We start from the raw sequence: 23,169 nt of genomic DNA, 5'->3' as shown, positions 1-23,169 counted from the left end.
GTTGTTGACTAAATAACTCGCTCTTCTGTCTTTACAGGCTATAACATCCATCATGGATGGGCTCAAGACGTATGTCGTCTTTGGGTGTTTCTTAGTGACGCTGATTTCAGGTAAATATATACTTATGTGCGTGACATTAATACTTTTTCTATTTTTGTCGACATTCCCTATAACGTTTTCAAACCTTTCTTGCAGTTACCTCCGGGCTGTCGCCACCAACCATTGTGTCCAATCAAGAGGAGTTCATCCTGCAGCCCAACTCCGTGTTCAACATCAGCTGCACCGGAAAAAGGAACGTGGCTTGGGCTGATCCCCTGCTGAAAAACACCTTCGTGTACCCAGGGTACTACACGTCGACGCTCTTCATTTACAACGCGACTGTGGAAAACACCGGCTATTACATGTGCACCTATGAAACCCAGGAGAGTGAAGTGGAGGGCGAGCTGGGAGAAGACAATGAGGCCGGAATATATGTCTTTGTCCCAGGTATGTTTTTTTTTTCACATGGTGCCAAAAGTCATGGATAAACTGTATATTGAGGGCAACTTTCACACTGCAGCATAATTGACTTTTCATGGCAGCCATGTTGATTTAAATATAAGGGTAAACACAGGTGTTACCAACGATACTAATTAAGGCCCTGTTCTATTTAGTGTTGTAGAGCCTTTCAGTGAGACAGCATGTACAAGAGCAGCACCCTGACTCTGTTTGTCCTGAATGACATGACTAGTGTTATTTGTAACACTAACACAATGTCACGTCAAAGTGGCTGCTATGAAAAGAATTCTATGGTTATAACAAGTTTGTCGAAATCATAGATTTAACTTAGTTCTATCAGTTACATAGCATTATCTAAAGTTAGCTAACAGGAGCTAACCTTAGCCACCATACGCTAAAGGAAGACCCCTTTCAGTAGCACCCTGACTCAAAGCCTTGATTAATTAGCATCATTAGTAACACCTGCGTTCACTCTGCTATTTCATGTCAAAATGGCTGCTTTGAAAAAAGTTGTTTCACAAGTCACATGCAAGTCTTGTCATTGTACCTTAGTTCCAAATCAAGACTGACAAATCCCAAATCAAGTCACAAGTCCTAAACTGAGTTTCAAGTCCTAAACAAATCAGAAAGTGCTCTTTACCAAATGCAAGGCCATTTTACTGTTTGTTTGTGCAACTTAGAATGCTGAACAATGTTGAATATTGCTGTGTCTCTGTCTGTACTTATCAACCTGCATGTTCTGCATATTAGTTTTTGTTGACCACCGCATGGTTTTTGAAGGTGAGTGAAATTATCGTTGGTATTGTTTTTTCCGACTGGAGCTCAGTAAAGTAATGTTAGTCCCTCATGGTTCTCTCCTGCAGTTTGATTGGATGCTGTTGGATTGGTTCAAACAAAGTGGATCTAGTCAACTTGTTGAGAAAGAAGGGACATTAATTGATTTTTAAACAACAACCTTTTTCATCTTTGGGCTTAGGGGAAGATTCCAAGTATTTTTAAGTTAAAAGGCTCAAGTCCAAGTAAAGTCATGAGTCATTGGTGTTAAAGTCTGAGTCGAGTTGCAAGTCTGTTTTGATTTTGTCAAGATGGGTCTAAAGTCACCAAATTCATGACTCAAGTCTGACTCAAAAATAAGTAACATTACAATGAATCACACAATGCTTTTCAATCAAACCAAATCTCGGTGCACAGTGTGACCTCATTTCTCTCCTTGCTCACCCAGATGCCCAGGCTCCATTTGTCCCTGAGATGCCTCATAACTTGGTAGTCCCCATGGAGACCACTGGAGTCCCAATCTCCTGCCGCGTGTCAGATCCCTACTCTCACGTCATCCTGAGGAGCGTCCCCAGTGGAGAGGAGATGCCAGCCTACTACGACAACAAGATGGGCTTTTTTGGAAGCCTCCTGCCGGGGCAGTACCAGTGCGAAACCACTGTGAATGGGCAGATATTCAAAAGTGTCGTGTACACCGTGGAGACTAAGGGTAAGTCAGCAAAGATGCAGTGATGAGATGAGATCTTCACCTCATGTGATTGATATTTGTTCTATTTATTTAAAGAACTTAGAATGATTATTTCTATGTTAGTGATAGGATAAGGATTTGAAAACTGAACAGCTGGAAGCACTCCTCAAGTCTGTTTACCGTGAGAGTTGCTGCAGGGTGATCTCACTGCATGAGAGCCATGACATTATGTCATTATCACAGGGGGGAGATGACTTAACACGCCTGTTTTCACTCTGTGTGTGTGTGTGAGTGAGTAATGACGACCTACTGAGCCACCACTCTATGACAAATGAGCTCATGCTAATCAAGTTGTCACTATCTTGGGACTTGTGAGATGATGACGGTGCTGATATCTGCTCTCTGGTGGTTCCTCTAGGCCCTGCGGATATGGAGGACTTTGCTGTGGAAGTAAAAGTCAGCGAGGAGACGGTGAGAGCGGGGCAGCCTTTTAACGTCACCTGCATTGCTCCGACTGGACTGGGCTTCCAGCAGCAGTGGCTCCATCCTAAAAAACAGGCAAGATGTAACACTTTTCCTTTCTGTCATATTCCAATTTAGTCCTCCTGCATGGCTTCATCCATAGCTGCTCAGCCGTCTTGCCCCATTTCCTTGTCATATTTCCATGTCATTTCCGACCCAGCAGTGCTGAGCCTTAAATTAGCGAATAATGGTTTTGGACCTAAACGTAGCAGCGGTGGAAGTGGAATATAACTCTGTGGACGGCCCTTAGTGGTTACAAAGTATGTGTTAGGAAAGCAGCGACTGAATGTTGTGTCTTCATTACGCGGACGTCAGCCAAACAGCTCCTGCTGCAGTTAACCCTGTGCGAAAGACACTGATGGGAAAGTTAAAGTTCAGGACAAATGGCTTAAGGGGAGCAGGCAGTTCAAAAGAAGAAGAAAGAAAGGATAGTAAATCCTTTGACCCCAGTAACCTTGAGACATGTAGGACAGATGCTGTCGGCACATGACAGCCAACTAAACATTTAATGCTTTTGAAGTGTTCGCTGCAAAGATCCGTGAGAGTTTCACATGCAATTTATGTTTGTTTATATTTATTTTCAGATTCTTAATCTATACAGCAGCTAATGTTGTCTCTTGCATGGGATTCCTCTAAGCCCTTTTCCAGAGATGGTGAGGGTAGGAATGCTGCAGTCTTGACTCCTGGTTTTGGTCTCAGTTGCAATTACAGGCTTTTAAAAGGCTCTGTGATCCTGATTTATCTCCTGTGGCCTAGCAAGTGGTTTAACCATTAGCCTTCAGCAGTGCGACACAGCGACTGTCTCATATATGTTGTACCTGTAAAATGGAAAAACACTGAGAGTTAAAAGATTTCAAATATCTTATTACCAAGACTTTTTTTATTTTTCCAGTGAGCAGGATCTCTAACCCATATTGTTCTTCTGTTTCTTTAGGCTGTGGATGCACTTCAGATGAAACAGTCTTTTCCGGACCGGGTCATCTACACCCTCAGTGTCCAACAAGCCACCTCTCAGGACAGCGGCACCTATGAGTGCTCCATCACCCACGGAATCAGTGGCGAGGTCAGAGTCAGCAGTGCAGCTGTCACCGTTATCGGTAAGTCTTAATCCGCTCAGAAACCTTTTGTGTAGAGCTGCAACGATTCTTCAATTAATTCATTAGATGTCAACTATTAAATTATGGCAGATGCTTTTTGCACCTGGGATGGAATAGCCCATGTGGCTATTTACATGCAGGTGTATATCGCCTAGCATGGCCGAGACAAGCACCCAGTTGTCCATTGCCAACAGTGCTATTTGCACGCAGGGTGTACATAGATAGCCAGTGTGGCTATTTACACCCATATGGCAGAGACAAACCACGATCTTTGCTAAACCCAGTCACCCACCCCAACTTTTGTTTAACAGTGTGCCTATTCTCACCCGAGTGCAAATGGACATGGAATCACCAGCTATTTTGGTAACTGATTAATTGTTTTTAGTTTTTTTTTTTTTTTTTTTTGTTACCAAAAAAAGTCAAAATTCTCCGATTTCAGCTTCTAAATTATAAATATTTTATTTTACTTTAGTCATTTATGACTGTAAACTGAATATCTTTGAGTTGCTAACAAAACAAGACATTTGAGGACATAATGTTGGGCTAAAGTAAACTGTGATAAACATTCTTTCGATATAATCAATCAATTAATTGAGAAAATGATCAACAGATTTTTCAATAATGTTAGTTGGAGCCCTGGTTTTCTGGATACCTTTGAAATGAGTTTTCAGCAGAACTGTAATAATGTGAATCAGTGCTCAAACCACTGATTTATACCCACTCAGTCCAAATGTAATATTCTCATCATCATTCAGTTAAATTGTCATGGTTTCACATATGTGCACAAGGTGCTTTGCGTGGCGTGTGGAAGTCATTTTCTACTATCTGACCGTAAAGCTTCACCTCTGCTTTCAACATTAGCTACTGTGTTTTATGGGATGGCTTCAGCAGATGTGTGTCAGGTCGCGATCTCAATCCTTGTCTTGCTCCGCTGTCCCTCTAGTTTTACTCACTAGTTCCCCTTTCTTTAGCCAGTTTCACCCACTGTCACCTGCTTATGGTTTTCTTATTTTCTGTTCCTCCCTCCAGAGGAGAATTCCTTCGTGGTACTGGACCACAGTGGGATTCTAGCTACAGAGTTTGTCAGCCTGCTAGAGGAGACAGAGTTTACCATCCTCATTGATGCCTACCTGCCCCCCAAAGTGATATGGCTGAAAGATGGCAAAGACCTACAAGGGAACTTCTACGTCCGCACCAAAACTAGCCATCTCGATGGGAATCGGTGAGAATAAAGATTTGGATTGTGTAACAGAATGATAGATTAAGCTTTTAATTTTTTTTCATGACTGCAGTTAATACCTTTAATGGAATATTTTGACATTTATCAAGCTTATTTGTTTTCTTGCCAAGAGTTAGATTCTGAGATCAATACCAATATCATGTCTGTTCTGTAAATATTACGCTGGAGCCAGTAGGCAGTTAGCTTAGCTCAGCATGAAGACTGGAAGCAGAGGCAAACATCTAGCCTGGCTATGTGTCAAGGTAACAACAACAACAACAACAACCATCTACCAGCATTTCTAAAACTCATTAATTAACATGCTACATCTCATTTGTTGAATATATGTATAAAAAACAATGTTTTAAAATGACAGTTTGACTTTTTACGAGTAGTTAAAACTATTGACCGGGAGCAGCAACTTCCTGGAGGATGAGGCTTTCCAGTTTAAGCTCTGACAGTAGTTGATATATTTAAAGGAATAGTTTGACATTTTGGGAAACAAAATTATTTGCTTTCTTGTGAAGAGTTGGATGACGAGATTGATACCACATCTGTGATATAAATATGAAGCTGGAGCCAGGAGGTGATTAGCTTAGCTTAGTGTGTCTGGCTGTGTCCAAAGGTAACAAAAATCTGTCTAATTACACTTCTGCAGCACACTAATTAAAATGTAGCATCTCATTTGTTGAATCTGTACAAAAACCAAAGTGCTGATGATAATTTGACACCTTTTGGGCTCCTGTTGATGTGATGGACTACCTCTAAGCTGGGAGCTGTGACTTCCTGGAGAAATAGTCTGGCACAACCCCCTGTAAGACTACAGTGTGTCATTTTAAAACTTGGCAACTAAATAAATGACATCAGTGAACTTCAGAGGTAGTGGCAGGTGTGTTCTGCTGCCTGTTTAGACATAGCATGGCAAGTTGTTCCCCCCTGTTTCCAGTCCTTATGCTGAGCTTTACTAACTACTCCTTGCTGGCTCCAGCTTCATATTTACAGTATGGAGTGACATTGGCATCAATCCTCTCATCTAACTCTCGCAAAGAAAGCAGCTAAGCGTAGCACACAAATCAACAGTTCCTTTAAATAATAAAAGTGTTTGATAACTTTTAATTCACTGTTCTCACAGGTATCAAAGTGTTCTGACATTCCGCCAGCCTCTGGTGAAAGACAATGGGAATTATACCATCACAGTCGTCAGTGGCTCTCGCACTGCTCAGTTTTCCTTTATCCTCAAAGTGAAAGGTAAGATAGATGGATAGATAGATAGATCGATAGATAGATTTTTTTTTTTATCTATGACTGAGTGGTGTACATGTCTTTCTTTCAGCCCCTACCGCAGCAATGTTCCCTCCATCCTCAGCCCCTGTGCTGCTGCCACAGTTGGAGGAGATGGTGGTCCCCCTCCACACTGCCTTCACCTTGACCTGTCGGGGAGAAGCAAAACTAGTCTGGGAGACGCCATCCGATGTGCCAGAGAAAACACAGGAGGACAACAGTGGCCTTTTTGTCACCACCATCACTGTGGACAACGCCAATGCAATGCACACCGGATACTACACCTGCCTCTACAGCAGAAACAGCACTGAGGATACAGAGGACAGCAGCATCTACATCTATGTGCCAGGTACTGGGTACACAGCAGCTTTGAGCTCATGTGTTTTTAATATTTGAGTTCATTGTCAGGTCTGAGAAACTTTCATTTTATTCCAACTCAGATCCAGATGTTCCCTTTGTGCCATCGCTGGTGCCTTTTGGCAATCATGTTCTGTCCGACCATGAGGAGATGGAGATCCAGTGTCGAGTGTCTGATCCCAGTGCTAACGTGACCCTGGTAAACGTTGACACCCAGCAGGCAGTGCCGAGTGTTTATGACAGCAAGAGAGGCGCTTTGGGAATCTTCACTGCTGGTACCTACGTCTGTAAGGCCCTCATAAACGGAGAGGAGCACTACAGTGAAGAATACATCGTCCACGGATGGACAGGTGTGTATTTGTGACAGTGTTACAGTATTGTCTATATTCTGCTAAGATTTTCTACAATTTTCATCATGGTTGCTGCTAAAAAAAGAGGCATGTTACATATCAAAGCTGATCTGTCAGCTCTGTTCCTTTGGAGGATCTCCGACAGGCATTTTGACCTTGTCAACTGTTGTATCTCAGGTGGCGCCGCATTGCACGTTGAGCTGACAGCTGAGCGGACTGCTCTGCTGGTGGGAGACACCATCACAGTCACATGTGTGGCTCGAGGATCTGAGATTCTGGAAGACCACTGGAAATACCCCGGCAAAGTGGTGAGGGCACACACCATCCCAGGCAACAAAAAACATGATTCAAACAAAAGTTACTAGGGATGTAACAATGTATACAGTATCATGATATCACATGATATTACATGGTTATTTATTTATTTATATTTTATATATTAACATTTTATTTCATAAAAGCACTGCTGCTGACTGCTGCATTGTTTTTGTTGTGCATGTGTACATTCATTGCCAGACAATCCATGCCATTTTTGCACATGGTCAGGTCATGGCTTTATGTTATCATAAAGAAAAGCAGAAGCACTTTAAGTTAAAGGAAAAACATTTTTACAGACCAAAGTGCTGTACACAGCAGATTTATTATTGAGTAAAGGACATTATTTTTAAGTCATTTGGTTTTTAATATCGTGAAAAATGTTGTGTCATGGACTTTTTACAGTGGCATTATAGTATCTTAAATTTTTGCTGTTGTTACATCCCTAAAAGTTACTGTTGTTCACTGCTGTTCCTTTTTGTTTGACAGACTGATCGTGGAATTAAAGCAGTGTATGAGAACAAAAGGAATCAGGAGATCCTTTACACCCTGATGATCCCGCAAGCCTCCACCAAAGACAGCGGCATCTACTCCTGCTCCATCACTGATATTATTAGTAATGAGAGTCAGACAAAGCAGCTGGCTATTCGTGTTTTTGGTATGGAAGCTGTATTTTGTTTAGTGGCAGTATTTCATAAAATTGTTCTCTGTCCTGTGGTGACATTTCTGACTGTCTGTCTGCCTCTCCTCTTTTCTAACAGCAAGTGAGTTTTTGTCCATCCAGCCGCAGTTTGGAGAATATGAATCAGCGGAGCTTGATGAGGTTCGGGAGTTCAGGGCTGAAATTAGCTCCTTCCCCAGTGCACATGTCACTTGGCTCAAAGACGGCATCCCGCTCAGTGATGTGACGGCGGAGATCTCCACCAGCCTGCGGCAGGTCAGCGAGACCAGGTGAGACTCCCACACAAAGTCGACTAATGACAGCAGAGTTAATGACAAGCTCAAAGTGAACATTCCCACACATTAGCCGGGTCTGTCATTTGGGGTTTAGAGCAAATGTGAAATTCTATGACTGCGCTCGTTACAGTTTCTTGTTTTGTTGCTTTGTGCAGCTACATGAGTGTTCTTACCCTGATCCGCGCCAAGGAGGAGGACAGTGGGAACTACACCATGCGAGTAGAGAATGGAGACCAAAGTCGCACCGTCGGATTGATGCTGGAGGTCAAAGGTCAGAGAGAGGAATGCCCCAAGCCCTTCATTACCTTTATTTTCTTGAATACTGCTCTTAGGCCCAGTCTACAATCTTTTCTCACATATTTACACACACTTTCAGACGCTTACTCCCCCGCCTCTATATTACAGTGCCTGCAGTCATTGTGGATCTGATGGACATCCACCATGGCTCAGCCACAGGCCAGTCTGTGGTGTGTATTACTAGAGGGCAGCCCACTCCTGTGGTGGAGTGGTTCATCTGCAAGAACATCAAACAGTAAGTTCAATTTTCTGCAGTACAACCAGGGTGTGGTCATAATGGATTAATTGTAATTGTTAAGTCACCCAGTTTACCTTCGTCAGCTTTTTATAACTCTGTCATTAGTCTGTTGATATAAGTTAAGCCTGTTGTCCTGAAAACAAAAGGCCTTTGACTGTCTGGCCTTACTGCCCACACTACATTAACATGTTGCTCAGTTTAGCTGTCATAAACATCTACTCCCTCTAAAAGATTATTAATGATATCTGAACATTTGGAATTAATTTGAACTCATGAAACAGGCAAACAAAAACAGATGTTCTGCACTGCAATGAAAATTTCAAGGGAGAGCATGCTGGATTTAGCGTTATTATCAAAGAGGCCAATATTTCAATTTAGCATGTTTTCTTTATCTCTGATGACGTATCATGGCCACTGAATGATTTACTACAGTAAATATATTAAATAGTTCTCTTTTAAAGAGAGGAAAAAAAGAATGTTGGTGGAACAAGTTTTTGTGGCTTCATCCATTTTTTAGTGTAAGTTGCAAAATTTTCAGTGCTTGATTTTGACGTAATCCAAAAGTATTCAGATTAGATGATTACTATACTGTACTACAAAATTTGGCATGTAATTTGTGTTTAGAAACTGACTACATTTCAAAGTAATCAGACCCAGCCCTACAGCATGCATGTGCACACTCATTCTGCATACCTGCAGTCAGTACACACTTAAATTGATTGTATATCTCTTTTCCTTTGTTCACATTAAGTTGTGCCAATGACTCGTCCTCCTGGGTCCCCCTCCCCGCCAACTCTACGGAAATCTCAATGGACTCCCACTTTGATGAGGAGAATAACCTGGAGAGCCAGGTCATGTTTGGCCATCTGGAAAACACACTGGCCGTGCGCTGCCTGGCCAGGAACGAAATGGCTGCTGTCAGCCGGGAGGTCAAACTGGTGTCCAATGGTAAGAACACACACACACATTTCATCCATGTTTGTTTCCTGTGAAGTGACTTTCCTCGTTACCCTGCGTTTAAATTGACATTTAATGTTGTTGTTTCCACCTTGTTTCCTCTGAAGCTCCTTCACACTCACTCACAGAGCCTGTGACAGTGTTACAGGCTCTGTGAGTGAGTGTGTTCGGGGCTGCAGGCTGTCAGTGTAGCAGCAGCTGTCAGATGATGAGTTTGTGGTGGGACAGCTGATAGGGGGCTGCACTTTAGCCATGAGGAAGGGGCTCTTATTCTGACAGCTAATTCAGGGAAGCAAGAGCTCGTTAGGCCATTTGCTCCTTCCAGATGAGCTGTATACCCTATCATCACCCCCTGCCTATACACCCACTCCCCTTACACCAGTGCCTGCCCCATCCCCCACTTCCATGTTATCTTCTCAGCAAACATTTTGGTCCCAGTTATCTGGACACCCTGCAGGTTCAGTTGTTTCTTTAGGCCTGAAAACATATCTTATGCAGCATATAGAACAGTGGTACTCAACCTAAGGCCCAGGGGCCAAATCTGTCCCATAATTGGGTGCTGCAGGGCTCACTGACCATTTTCTAATTCACAGTGAAAATAATTTGATTAACAGTGGGAATTTTTATGTGTATGTATACCAATTAGTAAATGTTAAGTAATGTCCCTTAGCTGTTACACAGTAAAATAAAAATGCTCAGTAATATAGAATAATGTCTCTCAACTGTTTTATTTTCAAGCACTGTAATGACGACAAATTGTGTTCAGCGCTTACTGTGAACAATTTTTGAAATTCAGAATTTTGGGAGTTTTTAAACTCAAAGGTTCAAGTTTATCTAAAGAAGAAAAATAAAGTATCTCAACAAAAGATTATAGGTCAGCAAAACCTTTAAACTTAGTTCAAGACTTAAGATTTGAGTTTATCTAAAAACGCAAAAATTTAGTGAGAAAATTATGAGTTATTCACAGTTTTTTAAGGTGCACTCTGGTTGTTGTATATTAGCCTACACATGCTAAAACAACTTAAATATGCTGTTCATTCTGTCCCTGGTAGGAAGAGTTTATGTTCATGGTTTATATTTATAAGTCATTCAAAGATTTGAGTGATTGCATGTTGGAAAACGTTCCAGCTATATTTAATGTATAAACTCTTTCAAATGTTACCAAATTATTTCTAACTAAAATGTAGTTGCAGTTATTAAATTCAGTAAAATATCTGATTCATCTGTCATATAAGCCCAGTGTTAATCCTTGTACCAAGTTATTTCATTAACAAGTTAATAAGACATTTCATTTGAAAACAAAGAATTTCAAGAAAGATAAGCTGTGGGCCTTTTAATTTTTATTCATTTTATCTGATAAATATTATTAATGTTTGTTTATAAACTGGCCACCTTTTCACTTTACAAAATGTCTCCCCGGGCAAATAAAGTTGAGGCTCCGTGATGTAGAATGTATTTCATTACAAGCATTTCATTTGTCATTACAACAGACACATGTTGACACATGTGATCGGTGTGCTCTCCATCTAACATGTGTGACCGCTGGCTCTCCTCCTGAACAGGGCCTCACCCAGAGCTGACTGTAGCTGCTGCTGTGCTGGTGCTGCTGGTCATTGTCATCATCTCACTCATTGTCTTGGTTGTTATCTGGAAACAGGTATTGCTGCCATCATTCTGCATTCATTCTCACATATTCACTCTCTTGTCTGTTATTCTACTTTCTCACGTTTATGTGTTCAAACACTTGTTTTTATAACAAATTATTCCTCAAAATTCAAACTTAAATTTTCTCTTTCATGTTTTCAGATTAAGCCTGCAGTCTTAAAATAAAAATGAGCAGCGGCATATTTTGAATTTCATTTGTGCACTGTGCTTGCTTTGCTGCTCTGACTGGTTAAAGGCATAGTTTGGGTGATTTTCGGCACACCCCCAGTTTGGAGAAGCAGAGCGGGGCACCAGCATGGAAGCTAAGGAATGTACTGCTGTGATCAGCGACAAAATGTATTTTAGCCACTTAAAAAAGGTCCCCATAAAACATCACTATCAATTTAAGTGTATGCTATGTTTTTTAATATTTTCCCTGCTTTACTTTCCCACCAGACGGCCTGTTCTGACAAGAAACCTCTGTTACATAAGATAAAAATCAATCTCTCCAAACCAACCACACTTCATAGGTGAAATCAGTCATTCACCAAAGTCACACAGTAACTTAAATAAACAAATAAACAAATCAGACCATCAACCCCCATGGTCTGCAATGTAAAATGACTGATTTCACTGATGGAGTTTGATATGTTAAAAGAGCATGACATTTGGCTGATGTAACAGCCGTTTCCTGTCAGAAACGGCTGTCTGACGGCAAAGTAATTAGGTGAAATTATTGTAGATACAGCGTACACTTGAAGTGATATTGATTTTTTAGGGGGGGGCTTTTTTAAATGGTTAAAATACCTTTAGTCGCTGACCTGGTTCACAGTAGTTCATTGCATAGCTTTCGTGCTTGTGCCCTTCTCTGCTGCTCCTAACCGGGGGCATACCTCGCACAAACCCACATCAAATAATCCAGACTGTCCCTTTAAAGGCAGCCTCTTTCACATACAGTGTTATTTGGGGCAGTTATGAGATCAAATAAGTCCAATAATGCCCAGGCTTGATTTAACTGAAATAATTAATTAGCCCTCATACAATATGTCTTTTGTCTTCCAGAAACCACGGTATGAGATCCGCTGGAGGGTCATTGAGTCTGTGAGCCCAGATGGCCACGAGTACATCTATGTGGATCCCATGCAGCTTCCCTACGACTCCAGATGGGAGTTCCCCCGTGACAGGCTTGTCCTCGGTGAGCCGACTGTCATTTTCAGTGTGCTAAAGCTGCGGTCTGGTGCCAGTGGCTCTGCAGCCTCCCTGCAGGGATGTTCCAGCCAGGATGTCTCAGTCTGTCTTTGAAGTGAGGCTGTTATAAGCTAATCTGGTTTGAGCAGTAGGGGTTTACTGGCTGGGGTTTGGTTTGACTCAGTGATCAAGGGGACATTCAGCTACTGGAAAAGTCACAGATGAGAAAGCAGAGGCATCCAGAGTGCATGCATGTGTTTGTGCGTCTGTATTTGTGCAGGTTTTACTTTGGTGATAATTGATCCTCTGTCCTGTGTCTCTCAGGTCGTATTCTCGGCTCGGGAGCCTTTGGGAAGGTGGTGGAAGGCACTGCCTATGGACTCAGCCGCTCCCAACCTGTCATGAAGGTGGCAGTGAAGATGCTGAAACGTGAGTTTAGCAGATTATAAATGGATTACAATTACAACTCATTTAAGACAGTCATCTGATGTTTCTTTATACCAGTGAGCCACGACTGGTTATGGGGACTGGTTAGGTTGAAGGGGAGAAGTGAGGCAAAGATTCTATTTGAGTATGTGTCTTGTCTGTTTGTTGTGTTTTTTCAGTACGTTTGTGGAAAGTGTCTGTGTTTTCAATCTGTATGTAATGAATGGAGCTGTAAAAGGTTGTAAAAAGAATTTCAGTGTATACTGACAATAAAATTGTACGATATGATATGCTATTGTATCATATCAGATTGTAATGTATCATGTCATAGGTCATCTAAAAGCAACAGGAAGTTATTTATTGTACAACTGATTTGGCCCATTTATAAATTCGGTCAGCAGTTGGAGCAGCAGACAGTAGAGACGAAGAGGCAAATACCTCTAGTGCATAAAAGTTTCACTCGTCTTATTACTCAGTTGCAAACAAACAACCTTAAATCTGCTTAAAAATCTGAGAAGGAAATCAGGAGGAAAATATTTCCCTTATAAATGCAGAACTTGCCTGAGTCATCAGAATTTCAAGCTTCCTTCAGTATTAAAGTAAATCAGGAATAGTTGCCTGTACATCCATTAGAACACCTCAAACAGGAATTGCTAAAAGCTAATTCAGAATACTTTTAGTAGTGCCAAAATTTCCAAATGGCCGATAGTGGTGTTAGGTGGCCTGGAAAACTCCCACTATAAATGCACAAACCATTAGACCTGCTAAGTAATTTAATATTGAAATGTTTGCGAACAAAAAACGAAGAAGTACGTTTAACAACAACTCGCCTGACAGCTGAACTGGTATTGAACTTTGTCCTTGTGTGGTCGTAGAGAAGTGGAAAAAGTGAAACTATAAAATAATAAAGATAGACTGATTACAGGGTTCAGATGAAATAGATGTAGATAGCTGAATGTGCGGTTGGTTGGCTTGTTTGGCGGTTTGATCACATGTGATAGTCATGGCTGCCGTTCCCTCTTTCAGCCACAGCACGCTCCAGTGAGAAACAGGCGCTGATGTCTGAGCTGAAGATCATGACTCATCTTGGACCACATCTCAACATCGTGAACCTCCTGGGAGCGTGCACCAAGTCAGGTGGATACTACACACACGATTCTGAGATGTGAAGATACACACATTCATAGTTACACACATACTGTGTAATAACAGTTTAGTTTGACCATTGTTGCCTCTCCCTTACAATTAAGTCACCATCCTACAAAGACACACACAATAACACCCACGTTCATGCTGCCAAAACATGCATACACATACACACACCCATTCAGATTTGCCATTTGTACGCATTTGCAGCTCTAGCAGCCAAAAAAGATTGACAGCCCTGCCTCGGCTTGTGGTGGGTGTGGTATTTTAACAAGCTTTTTATGGGAAAGTGGAGGCTTGCCCTCTTGACTGTGCTTTTAGCCTTTATGAGCCTCTGATAAGATTAGCCTGCAGACTGACGCCAATGCACGACTTCATCTGCTGTTGCGTTGTTCTCAGGCCCGATCTACATTATCACTGAGTACTGCTTCTACGGGGACCTGGTCAACTACCTGCACAAGAACAGGGAGAACTTCCTCAGCCTGAACCCCGAGAAAAATCATAAAAAAGAGCTGGACATCTTTGGAATCAACCCGGCAGACGAGAGCAGCAGGAGGTACCACATATATGTTTTTGTGCTTGCATACATGCATATACATTACAAATTTTTATATTGGATTATCAGTGAAATTCAGATGCTCATAATGTTTGGGAAATGAAAAGAAAAAACAAATTTTACTACATTTCACTTCCCCGTTGCCACACCCAAATATTACAACCATTGTCACAACAATTTGCAAAATTGTCTCTCTCACATTCTCCCCTGCCCCTAATCGGTAACTCTATCGCCATTTTCTCCATGGTTGAGGAGATTGTCTGGCGTCTTCACCTAATCAAATCGCAGGCTGAAGTGGTCTCAGCTTTCAACCTAATTTCATTGTATCGAAGGTACCTGTTAATTCTGTCCACCCAGACGTTCATGGTGAAACAGCAGCCCTCTCTCCCTTCCTCCCTCCGAGGCTCATCTGCGCTGATGGATGACTCACAGTGACCACACCTCAAACTGACCATAACATGATTAAATCCTGGCTACCATGTTACCCTCAACCACATCTTCCTCCAACCCCAGCCAGAGCAGGGAGTAAGAGGATTTAAGGGCACAGAATATGATGTTTAACATCATGCACACTAAACAAAAAAATATATAAATGCAACACTCCCATTTTTCATGAGCTGAAGTAAAAGATCTAAGACTTTTTCTGTGCACACACTGACCCATTTTTGTGGAAAACTGCGTGGGGAAATAATCCAACAGTATAGGCACAACATTTCTTAACACACAATTTCAAGGAATTGAGGGATTTCATTTCATTATCATTAAAAGATTCAGAGAATTCTGACAAATCTCTGCAGCTCATGGCGCAAGTGTTAAATTCCTGTTACCTTTGATTCTTCAGGTAGCACACATTAAAAACTGACACGACTGTAAAAAAGATATTACCACCTGGGTTCATGTGGTAATACATCTCTGAAAGCCATTGACAATAAGCACAACCATGCAAAGCAAATGTCATATATCGTTAAGATCTAAAATGGACTGACTCAAAGTGGAAAAGTGTGCTGCGGTCTGATGAAGCCACATTTCTGATTGTTTGTGGAAATTATGAACGTTGTGTCCTCTGGGCTAAAGAGGAAAAGGACCATCGAGACTGCTATCACCACAAAGTTCAAAAGCAAGGTATGGGGTAGTGTTAGTGCTCATGGCATCATGGGTAACTGTCACATCTGTGAAGGTGCCATTAATGCTGAAAGGTGCATACAGGATTCAGAGCAACATATGCTGCCATCCAGACAATGTCTTTTTCAGGGATGCTCCTGATTATTTTAGCAAGACAGTGTTAAGACACATCAGAAACCAGCAGCAGAAGTTCTGTACTTGCCTGCCTGCAGTCCAAACCTGTCTCCCACTGAAAATCTGTGGTGCAAAATACAACAATGGAGACCCCAGACTGCTGAGCAAATGAAGTCACATATCAAGCAAGAATAAGAAAGAATTTGACACACAAATTCAGAATGAGCGTGTATTTAAAATAAACAATTTTATTGTTAAAATTGATCAGTTTGAACTTTAAAGATCTTGTCTTTGAACAGTATTCAATTGAATATAGGTCAAGAAGTTTTTGCAAATCATTGCATTCTGTTTTTATTTATGATTAACACTGTCCCAACTATTTTGGAATAAGGGTTTCAACACAACTGTTTCTTCATCAGAGTCCAGTGAAGATGCAGTAGTGTTGAAATGTTAGTCTGTTTACACAATTAAAGGTTGTGAATTAATCAGTGAGCTCTAGTCCCCTTTTGTTGGTAGAGGGAGTGTAGTAGCCATAATTCAGTTCCTAATAAATGTATTTTTGCTTGATCAAACTACACAGTTTAGAGCCTTTATTGTGACCAATTGAAGACACGTGTGCAGTAATCATTCTGTTAATGCCACACCTGTCAGATGAATTAACACAGATTTTTAATAAATTTGTGAACAAAATTTAACGGAAATAAACCTTGTGTGTGCACAGAAAAAAAGTCCGCAACTTGGACTCATAAAAACTGGGAGCAAAAACAAAAGTGTTTATATTTCTGTTGTGTCTATTATCACCGTAAGTCTATATATGGCTCAGCATTCTCACATCCTGTCCTCGCCTCATCATTGACAGCGTTCCCTCTCTGTGTCCCCCTTGTCTTTGCACACAGTTATGTGATCCTGTCCTTCGAGGGCAAAGGAGACTACATGGACATGAAGCAGGCTGACAGCACTCAGTATGTGCCCATGCTGGAGATGAGCAACGCCTCAAAGTACTCAGACATCCAGGGGTCCAACTATGACCACCCACCCTCTCAGCAAGGATCAAGCGGTACGCACAGTTTCCTCCTCTTCTCTCTGTCCTCCTTTTCACTGTCTCCCCAGAGTTATTGGTGTGCACTGGCTTGGCTTCTGTGCTGTGTTTGAGTCAGTGTCGGTTGAGGGGTCCACCCTTGTCAGAATTTAGGCCTGGTACAGCCCTGTAATTACACGGAGAGGATAATTGTAGCACACGCATAATAATGCCCGGTTTCTCCCTGCCATTAGTAAAAGCCAGGTTGGAGCAGCCAGTACTATATTTACAATACATGATGAACATATACTCGTGGAGCCTCATGGTGTTTGTCTGTGTGTGTTTTCTAAACCAGAGGGTGAAATGGACGACTTGCTGTCAGACGACATGAACGAGGGCCTGACCACCACCGATCTGCTCAGTTTTACCTACCAGGTGGCCAAAGGCATGGAGTTCCTGGCTTCCAAAAATGTAAGTTTAGTGCACAGAGAGACAGTGAATGGAAATCATATCTTTATTCCACAGATGTATTTGCACTGTAGGGGTTTGCAAACACTCTTAGAAATAAGGGTTCCACAAGGGTTCTTTCTGAAGGGCTAAGATTGTACCCACAGCCATTCACTTGTGAAGAACCCTTTTTTTAAAGGAAGGGTTCCTTAAGGGTCATTTGTAAGACTAAGGGTTCAATTAAGAACCTTTCTCATCCAAAGAACCCTTTTGTGAAGAAAAGTTGGAACAATCTTTCATCAAGGGTTAATCCAGTGTTTTTGTAGTATAATATAAAAGGGTTATCTGTGGAACCCCCTGAGTGTGTTCTAGATAAAACTTGTAGAATATAAAAAGGTTCTCAGTAAAACCCCTTGCAATGTTCCTGATAAAACATATAGAACATAAAATATAAAAAGCTTACAGGAGGATACATTACACCATGAGAGGGTTCTCTGTAGAACCTTTCACAGATGGTTGCAGTTATAACTTGTTAGGTTGGGTTAGAGTTAGAGTTAGAACGTTTATTTTTAAGAGTGTACCACCTAGCTCCTGCAGCCCTCACATTCCCCTGCTTCCCACTGCTTGTGGATTGTGCACTGTGTCCTATATGATGACAGCTGCTGTGCCGGCCAAAGGGGACTTGAGGAAATCAGCAGTTGTGTGATAAGCAGTCCCCTGAAGGCTGCTGAGCCCACTCAGGAGACAGGCCAGGGGCTGAATATAGTAGCAGCACAGCCAGGGCTAGAATTACCAGGCAGGGACACGCTGCAGCCAGAGGCTATTCATTCAGCTTCATAGTTATTATCCCTAAATATCCAGTGGTCACAGCCATCCCTCCAACTGGCATGTTTACACAAAGACCGTGCTTTATAAAGCAATATGAAACGGCATTAAAAATGAACTCAGCTAAAACGAAATGCACACAGAAATAGATGCCGTCAGTAGCTGCAGGACAGAAATGTGCTGCTTTGGGAATGGATGGAACTGTGAATTAAAAAACAACCGTGTGATGCAATGAGTTGCTAATCACCTTTGCTTGTGCTTTTGCAGTGTGTGCATCGGGACCTCGCTGCCAGGAACGTCCTCCTCTCTCAGGGCAAGATAGTGAAGATCTGTGACTTCGGACTGGCTCGAGACATCATGCATGACAACAACTACGTCTCCAAAGGGAGTGTAAGTCTCTGTTCATTCAGGTCTATCACTGTGTGATGTGTGAAGTGGGGTTGTATGAGGTACTTACGGATAGTCTGTGTACTAGTTACAGTAGCCATCAGTTAAATCAAAACTATCCCTGCAACGTAGCTTTATTATTCTTCTCCATAACTGTTTAGCATGGGTGATTGAACATTCCCTCTCTGTCATCACACAGACTTTCTTGCCAGTGAAGTGGATGGCACCAGAGAGTATTTTTGACAACCTGTACACCACTCTCAGTGACGTCTGGTCATATGGCATCCTGCTCTGGGAGATATTCTCCTTAGGTGAGCCCCTGCAAACATCTGTTAGAGCAAAGAAATAGACTGGATTTGATTGATAAACTCATGAGAATCTCTTTTGGTCTGAAGGTGGCACCCCATACCCAGGGATGGTCGTGGATTCAAGCTTCTACAACAAGATCAAAAGCGGATACAGGATGTCCAAACCGGAGCACGCACCTCATGACGTGTACGTGATCGTGACGACTGTACTGTTGCTGTGCATGACATCGCTGGGCTATAAACTCAGAACAGTTTGTTTCTGAACTGTGATATACTGTAGAGTGGCTGACATGAGTCACAGCAAAATTGCACGGTGGAGGACGGGTCATACAGTTCTCTCCGTTAACAACGCCTGTTTTTGCTTTTTTTTTTTCAGGTATGAGATGATGATGAAGTGCTGGAACAGCGAGCCGGAGAAGAGGCCTTCTTTCCTGGGCCTGAGTGACACCGTAGCTTCTTTGCTGCCCTCCAGCTACAAGAGGGTGAGTCTCTCTGTGACCTCTCACATCCTCAGACCTCTTTGGATTCTTAACACCTGCTTTCTAATTTACCACTTCTCATTCTTGACCTTGTGGTTGGACCTGTACATTCTGTTCCCCTCTTTGTTTTTGCATTTTCTGTCTTTTTTTTAGATGCCTCAACCTGTACTTTTTTAAAGCGTAAAGTGTAGGTCGAAAATAATTTTAATACACTCTTAAAGTAGCAGATCTTTAAAAACTTTTCCACTTCCTCTCAGAGTGCACTAGAAGTGTTTCTGTGGGCTCTCTGCGTTTTTCTGTAAAACACAAACCTACAAGTGATTAGAGTGCGAATGCAGCAGCTGGCTGTCAGAGTGGCTGGCCTCAGTCTGGGTAATGACGCAGCGCCAGTTCTCGCCTCCACCACCCAACCTTAATTACCCCATTAAACTCCACGCCACACATGGCACATCAAAACAGCCTCACCTCTGCCTCCTTCACAGAGTTTTACTGGCTGGGGGGCAGAGGAGGAACTGACTCTTGTTTTAGCACCTCAGGCTTGTGTGATTTCCAGTTTGGATAGCACCGTCCAGCTGGCAGCATAACCAGTGATCACACTTGCACATTTGTATTGCATTGTGTCATCATGACGTCTATGAGGCAAACACACATTTCCTGTCCCCTATGTTTCCTTGTGGCCCGTACACACACTGCAACTTACACTAAGAAAACTCATGCAAAATACACAGAAATAACACAAGAAAGTATTCATTAATTTGACAACACATGCACAGCATTTCGAAATCGTGCTGCAAATACACAAACTTGCTGCAAATACATCACAAACAACACATTAAGGTGAGGATTAGCAGTTCGCAGCGCCTTCTTGTATTTGGTTGTGTTGTTTATATATTGTTTGCAGCATGTTTGTAAAGGATGAAGATGTTTTCTTAATTTACCTGTGGTTGGTCAATTTGCAGTGTTTTCTGAAGTTACAGTGTGTTTTTCCTTGTCGGCCATCATAGTTTCCACTATAATGACATTGAACTGGAACATATCTATCTGTCTTTTGCAGCATTATGAGAGGGTGAACCACGAGTTCCTGAAGAGTGACCACCCCGCTGTGACTCGGGTGTGCGTAGAAAACGACGACGCCTACATCGGCATCACCTACAAAAACCAAGGCAAGCTGAAGGACAGGGAGAGCGGATTCGACGAGCAGCGGCTGAGCTCCGACAGCGGCTACATCATCCCACTCCCTGACTTGGACCCCATATCTGACGAAGAATATGGAAAGAGGAACAGACACAGGTAAACGGAACCAAGCATTCATCTCTGCTACACTGTCTTGACCTATAAGTCCCACCCCTTTTTGCTCTGTGCTCCAATACTGGTTGAGCAAACTTAGTATCTCTCTTCCTCCTTTTCCTGTAAAAGCAACATATAAGGTCAGACTTTAGCAAACAAATTCCTAGCTAATTAACTAGAATAGCTTGGAAATCAGTAGTTGACTAGCATTTTGCTGACATTAGCTAACTTAAGGATCAGTTGTCTATATCGCACTGCAGACGGCGCTAACCAATGTTATTCTTGTCCCCTGCAGCTCTCAGACATCCGAGGAGAGCGCAATTGAGACGGGCTCCAGCAGCTCCACTTTTGCTAAGCGCGAGGGTGAGACTCTGGAGGACATAACGCTGCTGGACGAGATGTGTCTGGACTGTAGCGACCTGGTGGAGGACAGCTTCCTGTGACAACTACCCCGCCCGTAGAGCAGAAGCGGCAAAGAAAAAAAGGGGTGTACGGACATGGGAAACTAGAGAAAGACTTGTAAATCAACCAAAGACACTGCTGTCTACCCTCTAGCCCCTCCATTCCTCCTCCCTGACCGCCCCCTTCAGAGGACAGAACAAAACCACTTCGCTGTCTGGATGAGTCTGTGGTGACTGTACGGTACGGCCTTTACTTCTCTCTGGACGCTGCCCCCTGTTGGGCTGGAGGAGTGAGTGAGGATTGATGAAAATGTGACATCAAGGACTCAAAGAACCACCGAGAACCACCGAGCCTGCGTGTTGGACCTATCGAGAAAAAACAGATTGTCTTTTAAATTTGCAGAGCTTTATTCTATCGGGCATTCTTTAAACAGCAATATAAGCAAGAAGGGATGAACTCAAAATGTTGGTCAGCAACTCTACATGAACACCACAGGATATCATTCATATGATATATATTTAACCACTACAGATGCACTAAACTAAATGAGTCCAATACTAGCAACAGCATTGACAGGTAGACTCACTTCACACTCACCTGCTGCAAGAGAAGCACCTGATGCTGGCACAATCAGTAGCAATACTCGGATTTAAAAGCACAAAATCTGGACTATGTGCATTTTTTTTTGTATATGACCATATAATGTTTTCAATGGCTAAATACGTGCAGTAATTCAAATTTATTTTTTTACTTCATCATTATGTAAAACGTGTATTATTTGTGAATACCGAGTAGATATTGACCATAGCTGTTTGAATGGTTATGAGAATAGAGCTTTTCTGAGTTGCATGCATCTTTGCCGTGTCTCACCTGTTGCCCAAATACAATATAATGTTCTCAAATGTCACCTCCTGATAAAGACTTCAGTCGTATCTGTTATGTGGGCTTTGAAAAACGAAGTGTGATTGTATTGTAAATAGCTCCAGAGTTGTTTTATAAGAGAGAGTTAATTGGGATATCAGTATTTTATGTGAGCACATATGAAGCTTCTGCACCCTCATTTGCCCCTGTGAAGCTAATGAATCAGACACCACAAAGGAAACAGAACTAATTCCACAAGAGGAATAGCATGAAAACATTTGCCATCATAGTCGACAGCACATAGTCTTTGACAATATGTGTGGATTAGAAAGTTGTATGTGAAATATTCATATTTTGTCATGTTTTTAATATAAAAGGGGGGAAGGCATAAATTTAGCTAATACATTAAAGGAATGAAAGAGAAGCCCAGTTTGTCATGTCAGTAAACATGGCAGTATGTCAAAAATTAGAATTATATCAAATAGCAGCGCTTCACAAGCAGGTTGTGTCCTCCTGTCTCATATTTTATCTACTGTCCTGAAGTCTATTAGCAGGTTCTAGTTATACTAAGACACTAGATGGACTAGAGATTCATGTCGATCTGATGTTATACATCAGTTATGTGTAAACTCTGTAATCCAGCTGTGCCACTGCCTCTGCCTCTCTCTGTTAACTGTGATATAATCTGCAATTAGCTGTTGCACTTTCCCTTATTTTCCATTTTGGTTTGGATGTTGCAGAAGAGTTAGCCAGGCTAAGCTGAAAAAAAAAAAAGAAAGAAAAGTTTCGCTTTGGCTTTAGATGTTTAAATCTGTGTGGATGTGAATGTTTGTGCCGCAGGCGAGTGATGTGTTGTTGACGGTACAGTTATCTGTAATTATAGGTAATCACCCCCAATATGATGATTTAATACTATGTTTCATATGTTACATCATGTACATTCAGATGATTTATATTTCAATAAATGATTTATAATGTAAAAAACACTCTCTGTGATGTTAAAGTACACAGCCATATAGAAATATCATGAGCAATAGAAAATGATTTATGAGGTGCATGCCTCGGTGAAAAATAGCCAAATAAAGAACTGTATTGTACATTTTTGTCCACAAGGATATTAGATGCAATAGAAGATTGAGTATTCCTGGGTAAGAATAATGAGAATATATATAAAAAAACAGACAAACGGTATTCATTTAAGATATTTGCCAATGTAATACATTGGTAAACAACATTGATATAAATAAGACGAGACTGGAAAAGGAAATGCCTTCAGTATGTTGTCAAATATAAAAAAACAACCAGTGATGGAAGAAATATCCACATCAAGTACCAGTACATTAATGTAAAATGCTCAATTATTAATGAAAGTCACACATTAAAAATATTACTTTAGTAAAATCAAATGT

At 41.7% G+C, this 23,169-nt stretch overlaps 1 protein-coding gene across 1 annotated transcript; it reads left to right on the top strand.

The window, feature by feature from the left end:
* Positions 1-52: 52 nt before the first annotated feature.
* On the top strand, positions 53-22,744 carry pdgfra (platelet-derived growth factor receptor, alpha polypeptide). The gene is made up of 28 exons (XM_084722780.1): positions 53-110; positions 196-486; positions 1,721-1,981; positions 2,379-2,518; positions 3,417-3,579; positions 4,609-4,801; positions 5,931-6,046; positions 6,132-6,428; positions 6,520-6,786; positions 6,964-7,094; positions 7,591-7,759; positions 7,863-8,052; positions 8,214-8,329; positions 8,464-8,590; positions 9,345-9,541; positions 11,113-11,207; positions 12,257-12,389; positions 12,707-12,811; positions 13,835-13,945; positions 14,354-14,510; positions 16,643-16,803; positions 17,120-17,235; positions 18,304-18,426; positions 18,623-18,734; positions 18,819-18,918; positions 19,108-19,213; positions 20,265-20,500; positions 20,793-22,744. The coding sequence occupies exons 1-28, from the start codon at positions 53-55 to the stop codon at positions 20,938-20,940; spliced, it is 4,419 nt and encodes a 1,472-aa protein (XP_084578906.1). The 3' UTR covers positions 20,941-22,744.
* Positions 22,745-23,169: the final 425 nt, after the last annotated feature.

This window comes from Lutjanus erythropterus, chromosome 7, assembly GCF_056507025.1.
Source record: "Lutjanus erythropterus isolate fLutEry1 chromosome 7, fLutEry1.hap2, whole genome shotgun sequence".
NCBI classification, from domain to species: Eukaryota; Metazoa; Chordata; class Actinopteri; order Lutjaniformes; family Lutjanidae; genus Lutjanus; species Lutjanus erythropterus.
This window is presented reverse-complemented; position numbering and strand designations above follow the sequence as displayed.